This window comes from Rattus rattus, chromosome 1 (genome assembly GCF_011064425.1).
Source record: "Rattus rattus isolate New Zealand chromosome 1, Rrattus_CSIRO_v1, whole genome shotgun sequence".
NCBI lineage: Eukaryota > Metazoa > Chordata > Mammalia > Rodentia > Muridae > Rattus > Rattus rattus.
Window position 1 is genome coordinate 190,292,962 of NC_046154.1, and position 15,005 is coordinate 190,307,966.

At 40.6% G+C, this 15,005-nt stretch overlaps 1 protein-coding gene across 1 annotated transcript in view; it reads left to right on the top strand.

Moving 5' to 3' along the window:
- The first annotated feature begins 3,937 nt into the window (after positions 1 to 3,937).
- The window catches only part of Caps2 (calcyphosine 2), a 62,763-nt gene continuing 51,695 nt past the window's right edge, over positions 3,938 to 15,005 (top strand). The window contains exons 1-2 of the mRNA XM_032912404.1: positions 3,938 to 4,056; positions 13,396 to 13,510. Of these exons, the coding sequence (XP_032768295.1) occupies positions 13,433 to 13,510 (78 nt within the window). The 5' untranslated portion in view covers positions 3,938 to 4,056; positions 13,396 to 13,432. The remainder of the gene's footprint in view (positions 4,057 to 13,395; positions 13,511 to 15,005) is intronic.

Genomic DNA, 15,005 nt, shown 5'->3' on the forward strand with positions numbered 1-15,005 from the left:
AGTCAGGTTATTTATCGTGCCGTGTAACTCAAGCAAACACATTTACAGTTACCTAGTGTTCTCTCCTAGACAATTTGCCACACCACCAAAGCAATCAAAAACTTATTTTGACGAAACTGGTTACCTTTTTTTTTTTTTTAAAGCAGAAAGCAGAAATTAAATTATAAAACAAAAAACGAAGAAACAAATGAACACAACCAACCATAACAAATCCTAGTATCCCAATGGAACTGCTACAGAGTTAGGAAGGACATGTGAGTGATTTATTATCTGCTGATGGGGCTTCCTACGTGTACTGCAGTGGTGTCAATGCATAGGCAAATTGAGTTTCTTTTCTTTTCTTTTTTATTGGATGCATTTCTTCATTTACATTTCAAATGTTATTCCCTTTCCAGGTTTCCTGTCCATAAGCCCTTTATCCCCCTCCCTCCCCCACAAGGGTGTTCCCCCTCCTCATCCACTCCTTCATTACCACCCCCCTCGACATTCCCCTGCGCTGGGGGTCCAACTTTGACAGGACCAAGGACGTCCCCTTCCACTGGTGCTCTTACTAGGGTATTCATTGCTACCTATGAGGTTGGAGCCATGGGTCAGTCCATGTATAGTCTTTGGGTAGTGGTTTAGTCCCTGGAAGCTCTGGTTGGTTGGCATTGCAAACCAAGTTTCTTACATGCCATACTTCAATATAAATATAGATTTGGCATTCTTACATATCCAGCCAGACATATAGGTACACGTACATACTTGTGTATATATCTACACACTTCTTCATTACGTAATCCGACCTTGGCTGACACCCATATGTGTATACCTTCTCCGTGCAGCAGTATCTATCAGACTGACAAGGATGCTGTCCAGTGGTATCTATCAAGGCTACTCCCTGCTTAGCCTCTTTGTGCTTGTTGTTGCTACCTTTGAAGCACAGGGTCTTAAATCTTTCCTGATCTTTCTGCGGTTCCTACCTAGGGGCACCTGTTTTTCTTCACTGAGTCACTTGCTAATTAGAATGACATCCTTTTTCTGCAGCACCTGCTCACCACACTGTGCCCTTCACACAAACAGTGGTTTGCCTTTCTTTACTGACTTTCTCTAAGTCTAAAGCAGGCACATTGCTAAGCCTCCAACCAAAGTTTGTTGACTAAATAAAGAAACGAGCACGCTACTATTATACTGCATGTGTTTAAACCGTAACCACGGAAACTCTTTCTCATTTGCCTTTCGTAGGGCCTGATAAATATTTGGTTCTGTTTGTGATTTAAGAGGCAATGATATATAGGCTTATACACCTTACTTATAACCTTCGGTGTATTAGCGGATTGCATAGGCTTGGCATATCCCGAATACATGGAAGACTGAAATGCAAATAAATGCAAGTAAAACATAAACTTCAAGTGAAAATTTTGTGGTGGTTGGAGACGGCTCGGGGTGTGAGATTCCACCAGACCAAGGACCCGAGTCTGAGTCCCCTGCACCCACATAAAATTCCAGCCATAGTAGATATGTGCACCTACCATCCCAGCATTGCGGGAGGGCGGCACGGCAGACAGATCCTGATACGTTTTACGTTTCTTCGCTTTTGTGACATGGTTTCACGTAGGTTATGCCGTTGTTCTTCAACTCACTACATAGCTGAGAATGATCTTAGACTTCAGATCCTCCTACCTCTACCTCCTGACTGCTGGGATTAACCATCATATTAGCTTTTTGTTATGTTGGGATCAAATCTCCTTCTTCAACCATACCAGGCACCTGAGCTCTATCCCCACCCCTGAGTTCATGTTCTTTAAAAATTGTTTATTTTATTTATTTACATTTCAAATGTTATCCCCATTCCCAGTTTCTTCTCACAAACCCCCTCTCCCTTGCCTTCTCTCCCCTTCCTCTATGAGGGTGCTCCCCCACCCGACCACCCATTCCTGCCTCAGCACCCTAGCATTCCCCTATGATGGGTCATCGAGCCTCCACAGGACCAAGGGGCTCCCCTCCTAGTGATACCAGACAATGCCATCCTCGGCTACATGATGTGGCTGGAGCCATGGGTCCCTCCACGTGTACTCTTTGGTTGGTGGCTTAGTCCCTGGGAGTTTTGGGGGCTTTGGTTGGTTGATATTGCTATTCTTCCTATGGGGTTGCAAAGAGTTCACAGTTTTTATACTGACAAAATATATTTGAAATGTTAATCTAAACTGTTTATAATGTGCCTGTTTTGAAGAAAGTTGATTTTCAAAAGATATTAAAATTAAAATTTTAAACTTTAAGCCTCATAGTATTTGCCAATCTGACATTGCATTGGTGAAGAGATCACCTTTGTTATTGGTGTAGAATTTTACAACTATCTCAAGCTATCCTTGCCCATTTATGGACAGGTCGTTGAGGCACAAAGATGCTGCAGTCTTAGCTACGATTTTGGTGGGAAAATTGGCTGTGATCTAGGATACTTTTATGGTGTTTTCTCCTCGAATATCAAACTGGACTCTGGACATAATGGTAGCTGCTCTGTGAAATAATGTTCAAAGGAATTCCACTTAATGAATGGTCCTCCGTGATCCTTGCCGGGTTTTTGTGCTCTCCTGGTGCAGAAGTTTGCTGTGCTTCAATCCTCTGCTGCACTCCAGGCCAGGGTTTATCACACCTCAGGGCTGTACTCTTGCACCTGGGAGGCTGCACCCTAAAAAAGAAAGCCTTTGGAGTCCGGGTGAGTTTGTCTGCTAGTGCAGGGGTGTTTGTCCGGAGTGTAGGAAGTAGAGGCAGCCCGGAAGAGTGGAAGTATGGTAGCACAGCTTGGGGTCCAGAGGTGGAGTTGAAGTCCCTTTTATTTCTGGGGAAGTTGGAGAGGGTGAGGAGGCCTAGTGAACCGGTGCCAGTTGCCTAGCAACCGGAGACGCTGGTCTAGACTCGTGTTTTCTGGGAACTGCTCCTTAGTTTGCCTATGGGAAGCTCTCAGAAGGAAGTTCTTGGTGGAATCACTTTGGTTTATACCCCTTTCAGTCCTTCTATTTCCGGTTTGGGTTGAACGGGGCTAACACTCTTAGGTCAAGTCAGCTTGCCTTGCTTCCTAGTGTGGCCCTGAGTCCTGAAGAAGAAGATAGTGGATTCCTTTTGGAGCGCTCCAGATAGTGTGAAGTAAGATTTTAACTGAATAGTTTTACATCTTGGGTCTGTTGTCATCAGGGATTCAAGGTGGACTTAGTCCCTGTCCCTTATGGAATTTAAGAACCGAACTGTATTTATTAATCACTTTCTTGTTTATGAACTGGATCAAATCCCTTAATCCTTTCTTTTCACGTGCGTTCTGACTTTTCATCAACAAATTACACGCTACGGATACACTTACCAGGAGAGAAACAATAAGAGCTAGCAATAGTTTTTGCTGATCTTGCCATCCCTCACTCCCTCGTCTAAGTTCTGTACTTTAGCACAAGTGCAGTCCTGGGCATTCAATCCAAAATGCTGCTTTCAGCCATTTGGGTAAAGAGTCTACTCTTGAATCACCAAGGAGTGAGGATTAAGGAGTTCCTTAGTCCTCACAGCACATCGCTTCCTGAGGTCTCTGCTTTCCATGCCATCAAAGGTGGACTATAGGAAAGAGGGTTGGAACCAGAGCTTGAATGAAGACCCTTCAACAAGTGGCACGCAGTTAAGCAGAGTGAAATTCGCTTTTCTGGGTCTCAGCTTGCTCAGTGCAAAAATCAAAAGCCTGGACGATCTTAGCCTTTGAAGCAAGCTTTTGATGCCCCGTCCAAATCGTTAGCTTCTCTAATTGGAGTGCTTGTGGGCAGATCGTAATCTGGAGACGTCAGCCTGTCGGTACAGCATCTTTTCCCTTTCAACATTCTTATTTGCATCGAAATGAATCTCTTTTATGCTGTGTAATTCTGAGTTAACTCCTATCTAATTGACTGAATTCTCTTATCTTCCAGGCTCTCTGCTAAGCCCGGAGACAAAAAGTGAGGAGCACCAGGTGCCATCACTTTTATAAGCTTACGGTGTTACCGAAGACTAATTGGTGCAACTTGGAGCTGCAAACACCCTACCCAGTTGCTTCCAGAAAGACTAGTATGTTGGCATTGGGATGGTCACAGTTAGATGCAGAGGAATGAATCCAGCATGGGTTTATTCCAAGTGCCTATGGACATTTACGATGCATCAATTTGCCTATTGACTAAATAAGCATTTATTAAGAATTTATACTGTAGGGAGGGCATGAGATACCAGCCTTTGTGGTTGTGATAGTACATTAGAAATGCAGAGAGTTAATTACACTGGAATAGCAGAAGGGTTTCCGGGGTCTATATCTGCTGGTCTTATTAATTGTAAACAAAGTCTAGCGACTTATTAGACGACATACAGTTGTTTGGAATGGCTACAATAGTTAGTAAGGTATGAAGTTCGAACGCTGATGATGCGACTGAGGAAGCCACAGGATTGGCTGTTCACTGTCTCCATCTTAGCTTTGGCTTGTGTATTAGTTAGAGTCGCTTATAAAAGTCACTAACGCAACTTATAAAAAAAAAAAAAAGCGTTTCACGGAGGCTCGCTTGCAGTTTCAGAGGGTGTGTTCAGGACCCTATCGGCAGGGAGCGTGGCAGCGGGCAAGCAGGCATGGCACTGGGGCAGTTTCTGAGGTCTTGCATTAGACTGGGCCTCGTGTGAGCTTTTGAACTCTCAAATCCCATCCCCTAGTGGCACACTTCTTCCAGGCCACACCTTCTAGGCCTTCCCAAACAGCCTATGAACTGGGGACCAAACTTTCAAATATACAAATATGGAGACAGTTCTTATTCAAATCACCACAGCTTGTCAGGCAGCAGTCATTAGGCAAATACAGTAAGTTGTTCTGGGATTGAACCCATAGCCCTCGATGCATTAGGCCAGTGGACTACAAACCTGTCCTACAAATGTAGCAACTTTGTGATGTGACCAAATATTGGACCTTAGGCTTAGAACATAAAAATTGCTTTTTATGAAAGGACGCTGAAAAGGGAGCCATAAGAAGTGCCATTTGGATTGTTTTCGAATCTGACAATTTATGCCATTTTCAGAGTATGTTTACTTTGGCTTGGTAAATATTCTTAAATTTACTATTAGTCTAGGATTCCTGGCTGAAAGCGAGGGGTTTTTAGAGAAGGATCTGGGGTGGCGTGGGAAGAATGAAGACGAAAAAGTGCAAGGGGATTGGGGTTAATTTATATTGGGCATGAAACACTTGTGATAGTTGCCATGTATGAAATGTCACATTCAATTTATTTTATACATTATGAACATTGACTCGGAGAGATTAATTTTTTTTCCTCCAGCTTCAGTTATGGGAACTTAGCAAAAATTAGAATTTTGATTGAAGTTTAGCTAACTGAAGCTGACGCTGCCATTCTGTTTTTAAAACAGCAAATAAACAAAAAATAAAAACAAGGCCATCATAATAGAAGAAAAAAAAGTGGGAATGGGCTTTAAGTGAGGGGAGAGGGAGTCTCTACAACCTTCACGGTGATCAGCCTCCTCAGAGTGACCGGCATCCAGTTCTTCTCAACATGACCCAGCAGCCAGTGTTGGTTCCAATTTCCGGCGGCTGACTCTACTTAATTTAAAGCACGTTTAAGCTCAACACAATTTGGTGACAGTTATTCTAGTGCTGATTAAGTTAGCCCCACAGGTACAACAAAGCACACATAAATCTCGAAATACAACGTAAGCTAAATACTGGTCAGACCTGGGTATGCCGAAGCTCTTGCTGAAGTCCATGAGGATAGGTGCTGTAGGTTACCTGAGAAAAACAGATTTACAATAAGGATCTGGAGGAGGGTCCAGTGCCAGAAAAGTCTCTAGCCACATAGACAGCTCAAAGGTCACCAGACTTTGGTTTGGAAGCACATTCATACCAGCTCCATGCTCCTAGGTAGAAAACAAGTATAGCATTCCTTCCTTTGAAGATAGAACCTTGTGTGCATGCTTAACGCTCCAGAAGTCAAAATAAAAACATGTAAAATTTTGAGGACAGATAAGTCACTTGATTTAACAAGCAGTGTTTTTGTTTTATACCATTACATAATTGTTACTATTTATACAAAATTACTAATTATACTGTTGGTAGAATTTTTGTTTGTTTGCTTGTTTTATTGCTTTTGTTTTGTTTTTTCTTCCATTTTTATTAAATTGGGTATTTCTTATTTACATTTCGAATGTTATTCCCTTTCCTGGTTTCCTGTCCATCAGCCCCCTAACCCCTCCCACTCCCCTTCTATATGGGTGTTCCCCTCCCCATCCTCCCCCCATTGCCGTCCCCCAACAATCCCCTATACTGGAGGTCCAGCCTTGGCAGGACCAAGGTCTTCCCCTTACACTGGTGCCCCAACAAGGCTATTCACTGCTATCTATGCAGTTTGAGCCCAGGGTCAGTCCATGTATAGTCTTTGGGTAGTGGTTTAATCCCTGGAAGCTCTGGTTGGTTGGCATTGTTGTTCTTATGGGGTCTCAAGCCCCTTCAGCTCTTTCAGTCCTTTCTCTAATTCTTCCAACGGGGGTCCCTTCTCAGTTCAGTGAATGCTGCTGGCATTCACCTCTGTATTTGACATGTTCTGGCCGTGTCTCTCAGGAAAGATCTATATCTGGTTACTGTCAGCCTGCACTTCTTAGCTTCATCCATGTTACCTAGTTTTGGTGGCTGTATATGTATAGGCCACATGTGGGGCAGGCTCTGAATGGCCGTTCCTTCAGTCTCTGCTCTAAACTTTGCCTCCCTTCCCCTTCCTATGGATATTTTTGTTCCCCTTTTAAAGAAGGAGTGAAGCATCCACATTTTGGACATCCTTCTTGAGTTTCATGTGATATGTGCATCTTGGGTAATTCCAGCATTTGGGCTAATATTCATTTATCAATGAGTGCATACCATATACGTTTTTCTGTGATTGGGTTACCTTACTCAGGATGATATTTTCTAGCTCCATCCATTTGCCTATGAATTTCATGAAGTCATTGTTTTTGATAGCTGAGTAATATTCCATTGTGTAGATGTACCCCATTTTCTGTATCCATCCCTCTGTTGAAGGGCATCTGGGATCTTTCCAGCTTCTGGTTATTATAAATAAGGTTGCTATGAACATAGTGGAGCATGTGTCTTTATTGTATGTTGTAGCATCTTTTGGGGATATGCCTAGGAGAGGTATAGCTGGGTCCTCAGGTAGTGCAATGTCCAATTTTCTGAGGAACCTCCAGACTGTTTTCCAGAGTGGTTGAACCAGTCTGTAGTCCCACCAACAATGAAGGAGTGTTCCTCTTTCTCCACATCCTTGCCAGCATCTGCTGTCACCGAGTTTTTTATCTTAGCTATTTTGACTGGTGTGAGGTGGAATCTCAGGTTGTTTTGATTTGCATTTCCCTGATGACTAAGGATGTTGAACATTTTTTTTTTTTTCTTTTTTTTTCTTTTTTTCGGAGCTGGGGACCGAACCCAGGGCCTTGTGCTTGCTAGGCAAGCGCTCTACCACTGAGCCAAATCTCCAACCCCTGAACATTTCTTTAGGTGCTTCTCAGCCATTCGATATTCCTCAGCTGTGAATTCTTTGTTTAGCTCTGAACTCCATTTTTTAATAGGGTTATTTGTCTCCCTGCTGTCTAACTTCTTGAGTTCTTTGTATATTTTGGATATAAGCCCTCTATCTGTTGTAGGATTGTTAAAGATCTTTTCCCAATCTGTTGGTTGCTGTTTTGTCCTAACAACAGTGTCCTTTGCCCTACAGAAGCTTTGAAACTTTCTGAGATCCCATTTGTCAATTCTTGATCTTAGAGCATAAGCCATTGGTGTTTTGTTCAGGAAATTTTCTCCAGTGCCAATGTGTTCAAGATTCTTCCCCACTTTTTCTTCTATTAGTTTGAGTGTATCTGTTTGATGTGGAAGTCCTTGATCCACGTAGACTTAAGTTTTGTACAGGGCGATACGAATGGATCGATCTGCATTCTTCTACATGCTGACCTCCAGTTGAACCAGCATCATTTGTTGAAAATGCTATCTTTTTTCCATTGGATGGCTTTGGCTCCTTTATCAAAAATCAAGTGACCATAGGTATGTGGGTTCATTTATGGGTCTTCAATTCTATTTCAATGGTCTATCTGCCTGTCTCTATACTAATACCATACAGTTTTATGACTATTGCTCTGTAATACTGCTTTAGGTCAGGGACGGTGATTACCCCAGAAGTTCTTTTATTGTTGAAGATAGTTTTGGCTATCCTGGGTTTTATTTTATTATTCCAGATGGATTTGCAAATTGTTCTTTCTAACTCTCTGAAGAATTGGATTGGAATTTTGATGGGGATTGCATTGAATATGTAGATCGCTTTTGGTAAAATGGCCATTTTTACTATATTAATTTTACCAATCCATGAGCATGGGAGACCTTTCCATCTTCTGAGATCTTCTTCAATTACTTTCTTTGGAGACTTGAAGTTCTTATCATACAGATCTTTCACTTGCCTAGTTAAAGTCACACCGAGGTATTTTATATTATTTGGGACTATTATGAAGGGTGTTGTTTTCCTAATTTTTTTCTCAACCTGTTTGTCTTTTGTGTAGAGGAAGGCTACATATTTGTTTGAGTTAATTTTATACCCAGTAACTTTGCTGAAGTTGTTTATCAGACTTAGTTCTCTGGTGGAACTTTTGAGGTCACTTAAGCATACGATCATATCATCTGTAGTGATATTTTGACTTCTTCCTTTCCAATTTGTATCCTTTTTGACCACCTTTTGTTGTCTGATTGGTCTGGCTAGAACTTGGAGAACTGTATTGAATAAGTAGGGAGAGAGTGGGCAGCCTTGTCTAGTCCCTGATTTTAGTGGAATTGCTTCAAGTTTCTCTCCATTTAGTTTAATGTTAGCTACTGGTTTGCCCTATATGGCTTTTACTATGTTTAGGTATGGGCCTTAAATTCCTGTTCTTTCCAGGACTTTTATCATGAAGTGGTGTTGAATTTTGTCAAATGCTTTCTCAGCATCAAATGAAATGATCATGTGGTTTTTATCTTTGAGTTTGTTTATTTAGTGGATTACATTGATGGTTTTCCATAATTTTGAACCATCCCTGCAACCCTGGGATGACGCCTACTTGATCATGATGGATGATCGTTTTGATATGTTCTTGGATTCGGTTTGCAAGAATTATATTGAGTATATTTGCGTCAGTATTCATAAGGGAAATTGGTCTGAAGTTCTCTTTCTTTGTTGGGTCTTTGTGTGGTGTAGGTATAAGAGTAATTGTGGCTTCATAGAAGGAATTCGGTAGTGCTCCATCTGTTTCAATTTTGTGGAATAGTATTGGTGTGAGGTCTTCTACCAAGGTGTGATAGAATTCTGCACTAAACCTATCTGGTCCTGGGCTCTTTTTGGTTGGGAGACTTTTAATGACTTTTAACTCCTATTTCTTTAGGAGTTATGGGGTTGTTTAAATGGTTTACCTGTTCCTATTTAACTATGGTACCTGGTATTTGTCTAAAAAATTTTCCACTTCCTCCAGATTTTCAAGTTTTGTTGAAACTAGGCTTTTGTAGTAGGATCTGATGATTTTTTGAATTTCCTCTGATTCTTTTGTTATGTCTCCGTTTTCATTTTTGATTTTGTTAATTTGGAAACACACTCTGTGTCCTCTCGTTAGTCTTGCCAAAGGTTTATCTATCTTGTTGATTTTCTCAAAGAACCAACTTTTGTTTCTCTTGATTCTTTGTATATTTGTTTTTATTTCTACTTGGTTGATTTCAACTCTGAGTTTGATTATTTCCTGCCTTTCTACTCCTCCTGGGTGTATTTGCTTCTTTTTGTTCTAGAGCTTTTAGGTGTGCTGTCAAGCTGCTGACATATGCTCTTTCCTGTTTCTTTCTGCAGGCACTCAGCGCTATGAGTTTTCCTCTTAGCACAGCTTTCATTGTGTCCCATAAGTTTGGGTATATTGCACCTTCATTTTCATTAATTTCTAAGAAGTCTTTAATTTCTTTATTTCTTCCTTGACTACGTTATCATCGAGTAGAGCATTGTTCAATTTTATGTATATGTGGGCATTCTTTCCTTATTTTTGTTATTGAAGACCAGTCTTAGTCGGTGGTGTTCTGATAGGATGCATGGAACTATTTCTATCTTTCTGTATTTGTTGTGGCCTGTTTTATGACCGATTATATGGTCAGTTTTGGAGAAGGTGCCATGAGGTGGTGAGAAGAAGGTATATCCTTTTGTTTTAGGATGGAATATTCTATAAATACCTGTTAAGACCATTTGGTTCATAACTTCTGTTAGTCTGTCTATGTCTCTGTTTAATTTCTGTTTCCATGATCTGTCCATTGATGAGAATGGGGTGTTGAAATCTCCTACTATTATTGTATGAGGTGCAATGTGTACTTTGAGCTTTAGTAAAGTTTCTTTTATGTATGTAGGTGCCCTTGTATTTGGAGCATAGATATTTAGGATTGAGAGTTCATCTTGGTGGATTTTTCCTTTTATGTATATGAAGTGTCCTTTCTTATCTTTTTTGATGACTTTTGGTTGAAAATCGATTTTATTTGATATTAGAATGGCTACTCCAGCTTGCTTCTTTAGACCATTTGATTGGAAAGTGGTTTTCCAGCCTTTTACTCTGAAGTAGTGTCTGTCTTTGTCTCTGAGGTGTGTTTCCTATAGGCAGCAAAATGCTGGGTCCTCTTTACATATCCAGTCTGTTAATCTGTGTCTTTTTATTGGGGAATTGAGTCCATCGATGTTGAGAGATATTAAGGAATAGTGATTGTTGCTTCCTGGTTTTTTTTTGTATTTGGAGGTGGGATTATGTTTGTGTGCTTCTCTTCCTTTGGTTTTGTTGCAAAAAGATTACATTCTTGCTTTTTCTAAGGTGTAGCTTGCCTTCTTGTGTTGGGCTTTGCCATTTATCATCCTTTGTAGGGCTGGATTCATAGAAAGATATTGTGTAAATTTGGTTTTGTCATGGAATATCTTGGTTTCTCCATCTATGTTAATTGAGAGTTTTGCAGGATACAGTAACCTGGGCTGGCATTTGTGTTCTCTTAGGGTCTGTATGACATCTGTCCAGCATCTTCTGGCTTTCATAGTCTCTGGTGAGAAGTCTGGTGTAATTCTGATAGATCTGCCTTTATATGTTACTTGACTTTTTTCCCTTACTGCTTTAATATTTTTTCTTTGTTTTGTGAATTTGGTGTTTTGACTATTATGTGTTGGAGGAGGTTTTTTTGGTCCAATCTATTTGTAGTTCTGTAGGTTTTTTGTGTGTTTATGGGTGTCTCTTTCTTTAAGTTAGGGAAGTTTTCTTCTATGATTTTGTTGAAGATATTTATTGGCCCTTTAAGTTGGGAGTCTTCACTGTCTTCCATACCTATTATCCTTACGTTTGGTCTTCTCAGTGTGTCCTGGATGAGGACATGAATTTCCTGGATATTTTGGGCAAGGAGCTTTTTGTGTTTTACATTGTCTTTGACAGTTGTATTGATGTTTTTCTATGGTATCTTCTGCTCCTAAAATTCTCTCTTCTATCTCTTTGACTCCTGATCTCTTCTCTAGGTTTTCTATCTCCAGGGTTGTCTCCCTTTGTGCTATCTTTATTGTTTCTATTTCCATTTTTAACTCCTGGATGGTTTTGTTCATTTTCTTCTCCTGTTTGGTTGTTTTTTCCAGTAGTTCTTTAACGGATTTTTGTGTTTCCTCTTTAAGGGCTTCTAGTTGTTTACTCGTGTTGTCCTGTATTTCCTTAAGGGAGTTATTTATGACCTTCTTAAAGTCCTCCATCATCATGATAAAATGTGATTTGAAATCTAGATCTTGCTTTTCTGGTGTGTTCGGATATCCAGTGTTTGCTCCGGTGGGATAATTAGGCTCTGATGATGCCAAGTAGTGTTTGTTTCTGTTGCTTGGGTTCCTGCGCTTGCCTCTCGCCATCAGGTTGTCTCTGGTGTTAGCTTGTTTTTCTGTTCCTGATGGTGACTTGACCCACCTGTAAGCCTGTGTGTCAGCATTCCTGGAGACCTGTTTTCCTGCTTTCTGTCAGCCAGTTATGAGAACAGAGTGTTCTGTTCTCAGGAGTGTAGTCACTCCTGGTGGCTGGCTGGCTTTCAGCTCTATGAGGGCAGCAACCAGAAGGGTCCTGCCTCTACTGCTCTTAGATCCCTGTGTGCAGGGGGCCCAGATGGTGCTAGGTGTTTTCCTCTTGACTCTGGAATGTGAGCAGAGTTCTCATGAATGTCTGCTCCTCTGATGGTCTAGCTCTCCCCACCATGGGATTTGGGTGCAGGGTACTATTTGACTGGTTCAGTTCAGATCTGGGCGCAGATCTGTACCGCGGGGCTCCTCAGCTGACTGCTCCTATATTCCTGTGTCCAGAGGCACTATGCAGTTTCCTCTTGGGCCAGGGATATGGGCAAAGGTGGGCAGAAGTGGCAGTCTGTCCTTCCCTGCAGTCTCAGGATTGCCTGCACTTCTAGGTGTTCAGCTCTCTCTCCCATGGGATTTGGGAGCAGGGAGCTGTGGGCCAGGATCAGAGAGGTTCTGGCCATAGCCTGCTTTTGTTTTTGTTGTTTCGCTGTGTGGCCTTGGCTGTCCATGAACTCACTCTGTAAATCAGGCTGGCCTTGAACTCAGGGATCTGCCTGCCTCAGCCTCCAGAGTACTGGGATTAAGGACATGTAGGTTAAGAAATATTTTCATTAGTCTACTCTAACAGTATCAAAATTCATAATGACTGGAGAACTGAGTATGAAGAAGAGTAACCTCATGGCATAGAGAAGACTGATGGACTATTATCTCCTTCCCAGCTATACTGTAAAACCTTAGTATACACCGAGTAATTTAAATAATACAAGTGTGTTACGTTATCCTCTTGGAGGTCAGTGCACATGTTTTGTCTAGGAAGCAAGCTGCCAGCAATACTGGCTCCTTTTGGAGGTCCCAGAGGAAGAGTCCTTGCTTGTCCCTTGGTCATCCTGGAAATGGCTCACTGTCTTTCCTGTCTTTGGTGGCAGCTGCATAGCATCTGCATTTCTCTCAGACTTGTGATCTAATCTTCCCGCCTTCTCTGACTTAGCTGGATCTTCTAAAGACCCATGTGGGTCTAGTGAGCCCCACAGATTAATTTTTCCCATCTCAAATTTTTAACTTAATCCCACCTTTCGCCACGAAAGAGTCATCATATTCACAGGGCCCAGAGATTAAGATATGGACCTCTTGGGGCATACATTATGAAGATTGCCACGAAGCATGATGTGTTTGCATCACCCAAACTCAAAGGTCGATAATGACTTCATTATTATCCACGACCATTCAACGCAATGATTTCTTTCTATGGAAAAGTACTGTGTGTGACTTTTTAAAAGTTTTAATAAGAATGACCATTTTTTACTTACTTTCATCTCTTTAGAAATATAGCACGCTGTACAAGACATACAGACATTTGAATGGATTTAGAGGTGAAAGGGGTGGCTGCAGCTAGGAGCCAGACTCAGCTATTTTCTGGAAGAAAGAATTCACTGAAAGTACGTGAGCCCTAGAATTTTTTTCTTTTCATCTTTATTAACTTGAGTATTTTTTATTTACATTTTGATTGTTATTCCCTTTCCCGGTTTCCAGGCCAACATCCCCCTAGCCCCTCTCCCTCCCCTTCTACATGGGTGTTCCCCTTCCCATCCTCCCCCCAACAATCACATTCACTGGGGGTTCAGTCTTAGCAGGACCAAGGAGCCCTAGAATTTTTCTCTCACAATGATTCCTTCAGTAGCTCCTAGTCTCCTTTAATTAATTACGTCCATTTTTATGACTGTTTACACTTAAATATTTATAAGCATTTGTAAGCATGGGACCACCAAAATTGATGGTAATCATTACTTTAATATTTGCCATTGATTAGTTTTAATCTGTTAATTTTTAGCTTATTGCTTTATGGTTTTTTTTTTAATATCATCCAGGTATCTAAGAAAATATAAAAGAAAGAAGGAAATATAAAAGAGGAAGATACCTTTTGCCTTACAATGTCTCCTGTATTGCATGCTAGTGTGTTTACCTTTAATTAATTGATACATTCTTGTAAACTGCCTCTTTATTAGCTTGCCCTATCAGGGTTTTATATAGTAAATGTGCTCAAAGTGGTTTCAGTGGTCACAGAAGATAGAGTGTAGTTTAGATACAAAGGAAGATTTAAAAGATCACAAACTAAACTCTCTCCAAATTGTGTACTGTTTACTTAAAATCAATTTTCAGCGACTGAATCCCTTGTTTTATTCATTTTGTACTCAAAACCTGCTTAGCGTGATGCTAGGCGCTAAAGACCCAACAGTAAGTGAAATGAAGACTTAGCTCAGGAAGGCTCGAGTCTCAGAGGTGAGATTCATATTCCAATTATGTGTTAACAATTCAACTAAGGAGAAATATTTAATGGAGAACCCCAGGTGTTTAAAGCAGAGAAGATGGTAAAATGTAGGCCGAAACAGAAGGTTTCAACAAAAATGTCATCTTTATTCACCGAGCGTTTAGGATTCTGAAAGGTAAAATGGCTGCTGGCTCAAAGTGTGGAGGTACGGATGAGTCAGCGACCACCAACTTGCTGTTTTTGTATTTAAATCCAAATTGAAATGTTTGCAGAGCAAATTTTACATTTTTCATGTTATTATGAGGTTAGGCATTTGGGTTTGGATTGTGAGGAACCTAATAACATAGTTTCTCTTTCTCTGGTATTTCATAGTGATTTTCTTCACTTATTCATTGAGAATTTCATACATAGGTACTCTATTTATATCATTTTCTATTCACTCACTCCCTCCAACTCTTCCCATGTGCCCTAAAGTCCCTCTTACTCTTTGATTATTATAATAAACTATAAATAATAATATTCAATATAATACATTGTATAATGGTATATTAATATAACTACATATATTATTTACACATTATATATAATATATACATATGTATATATAAATTCTATTCATAATATATTGTGTACAGAATTTATAAATACAACATGCTGAGTCCCTC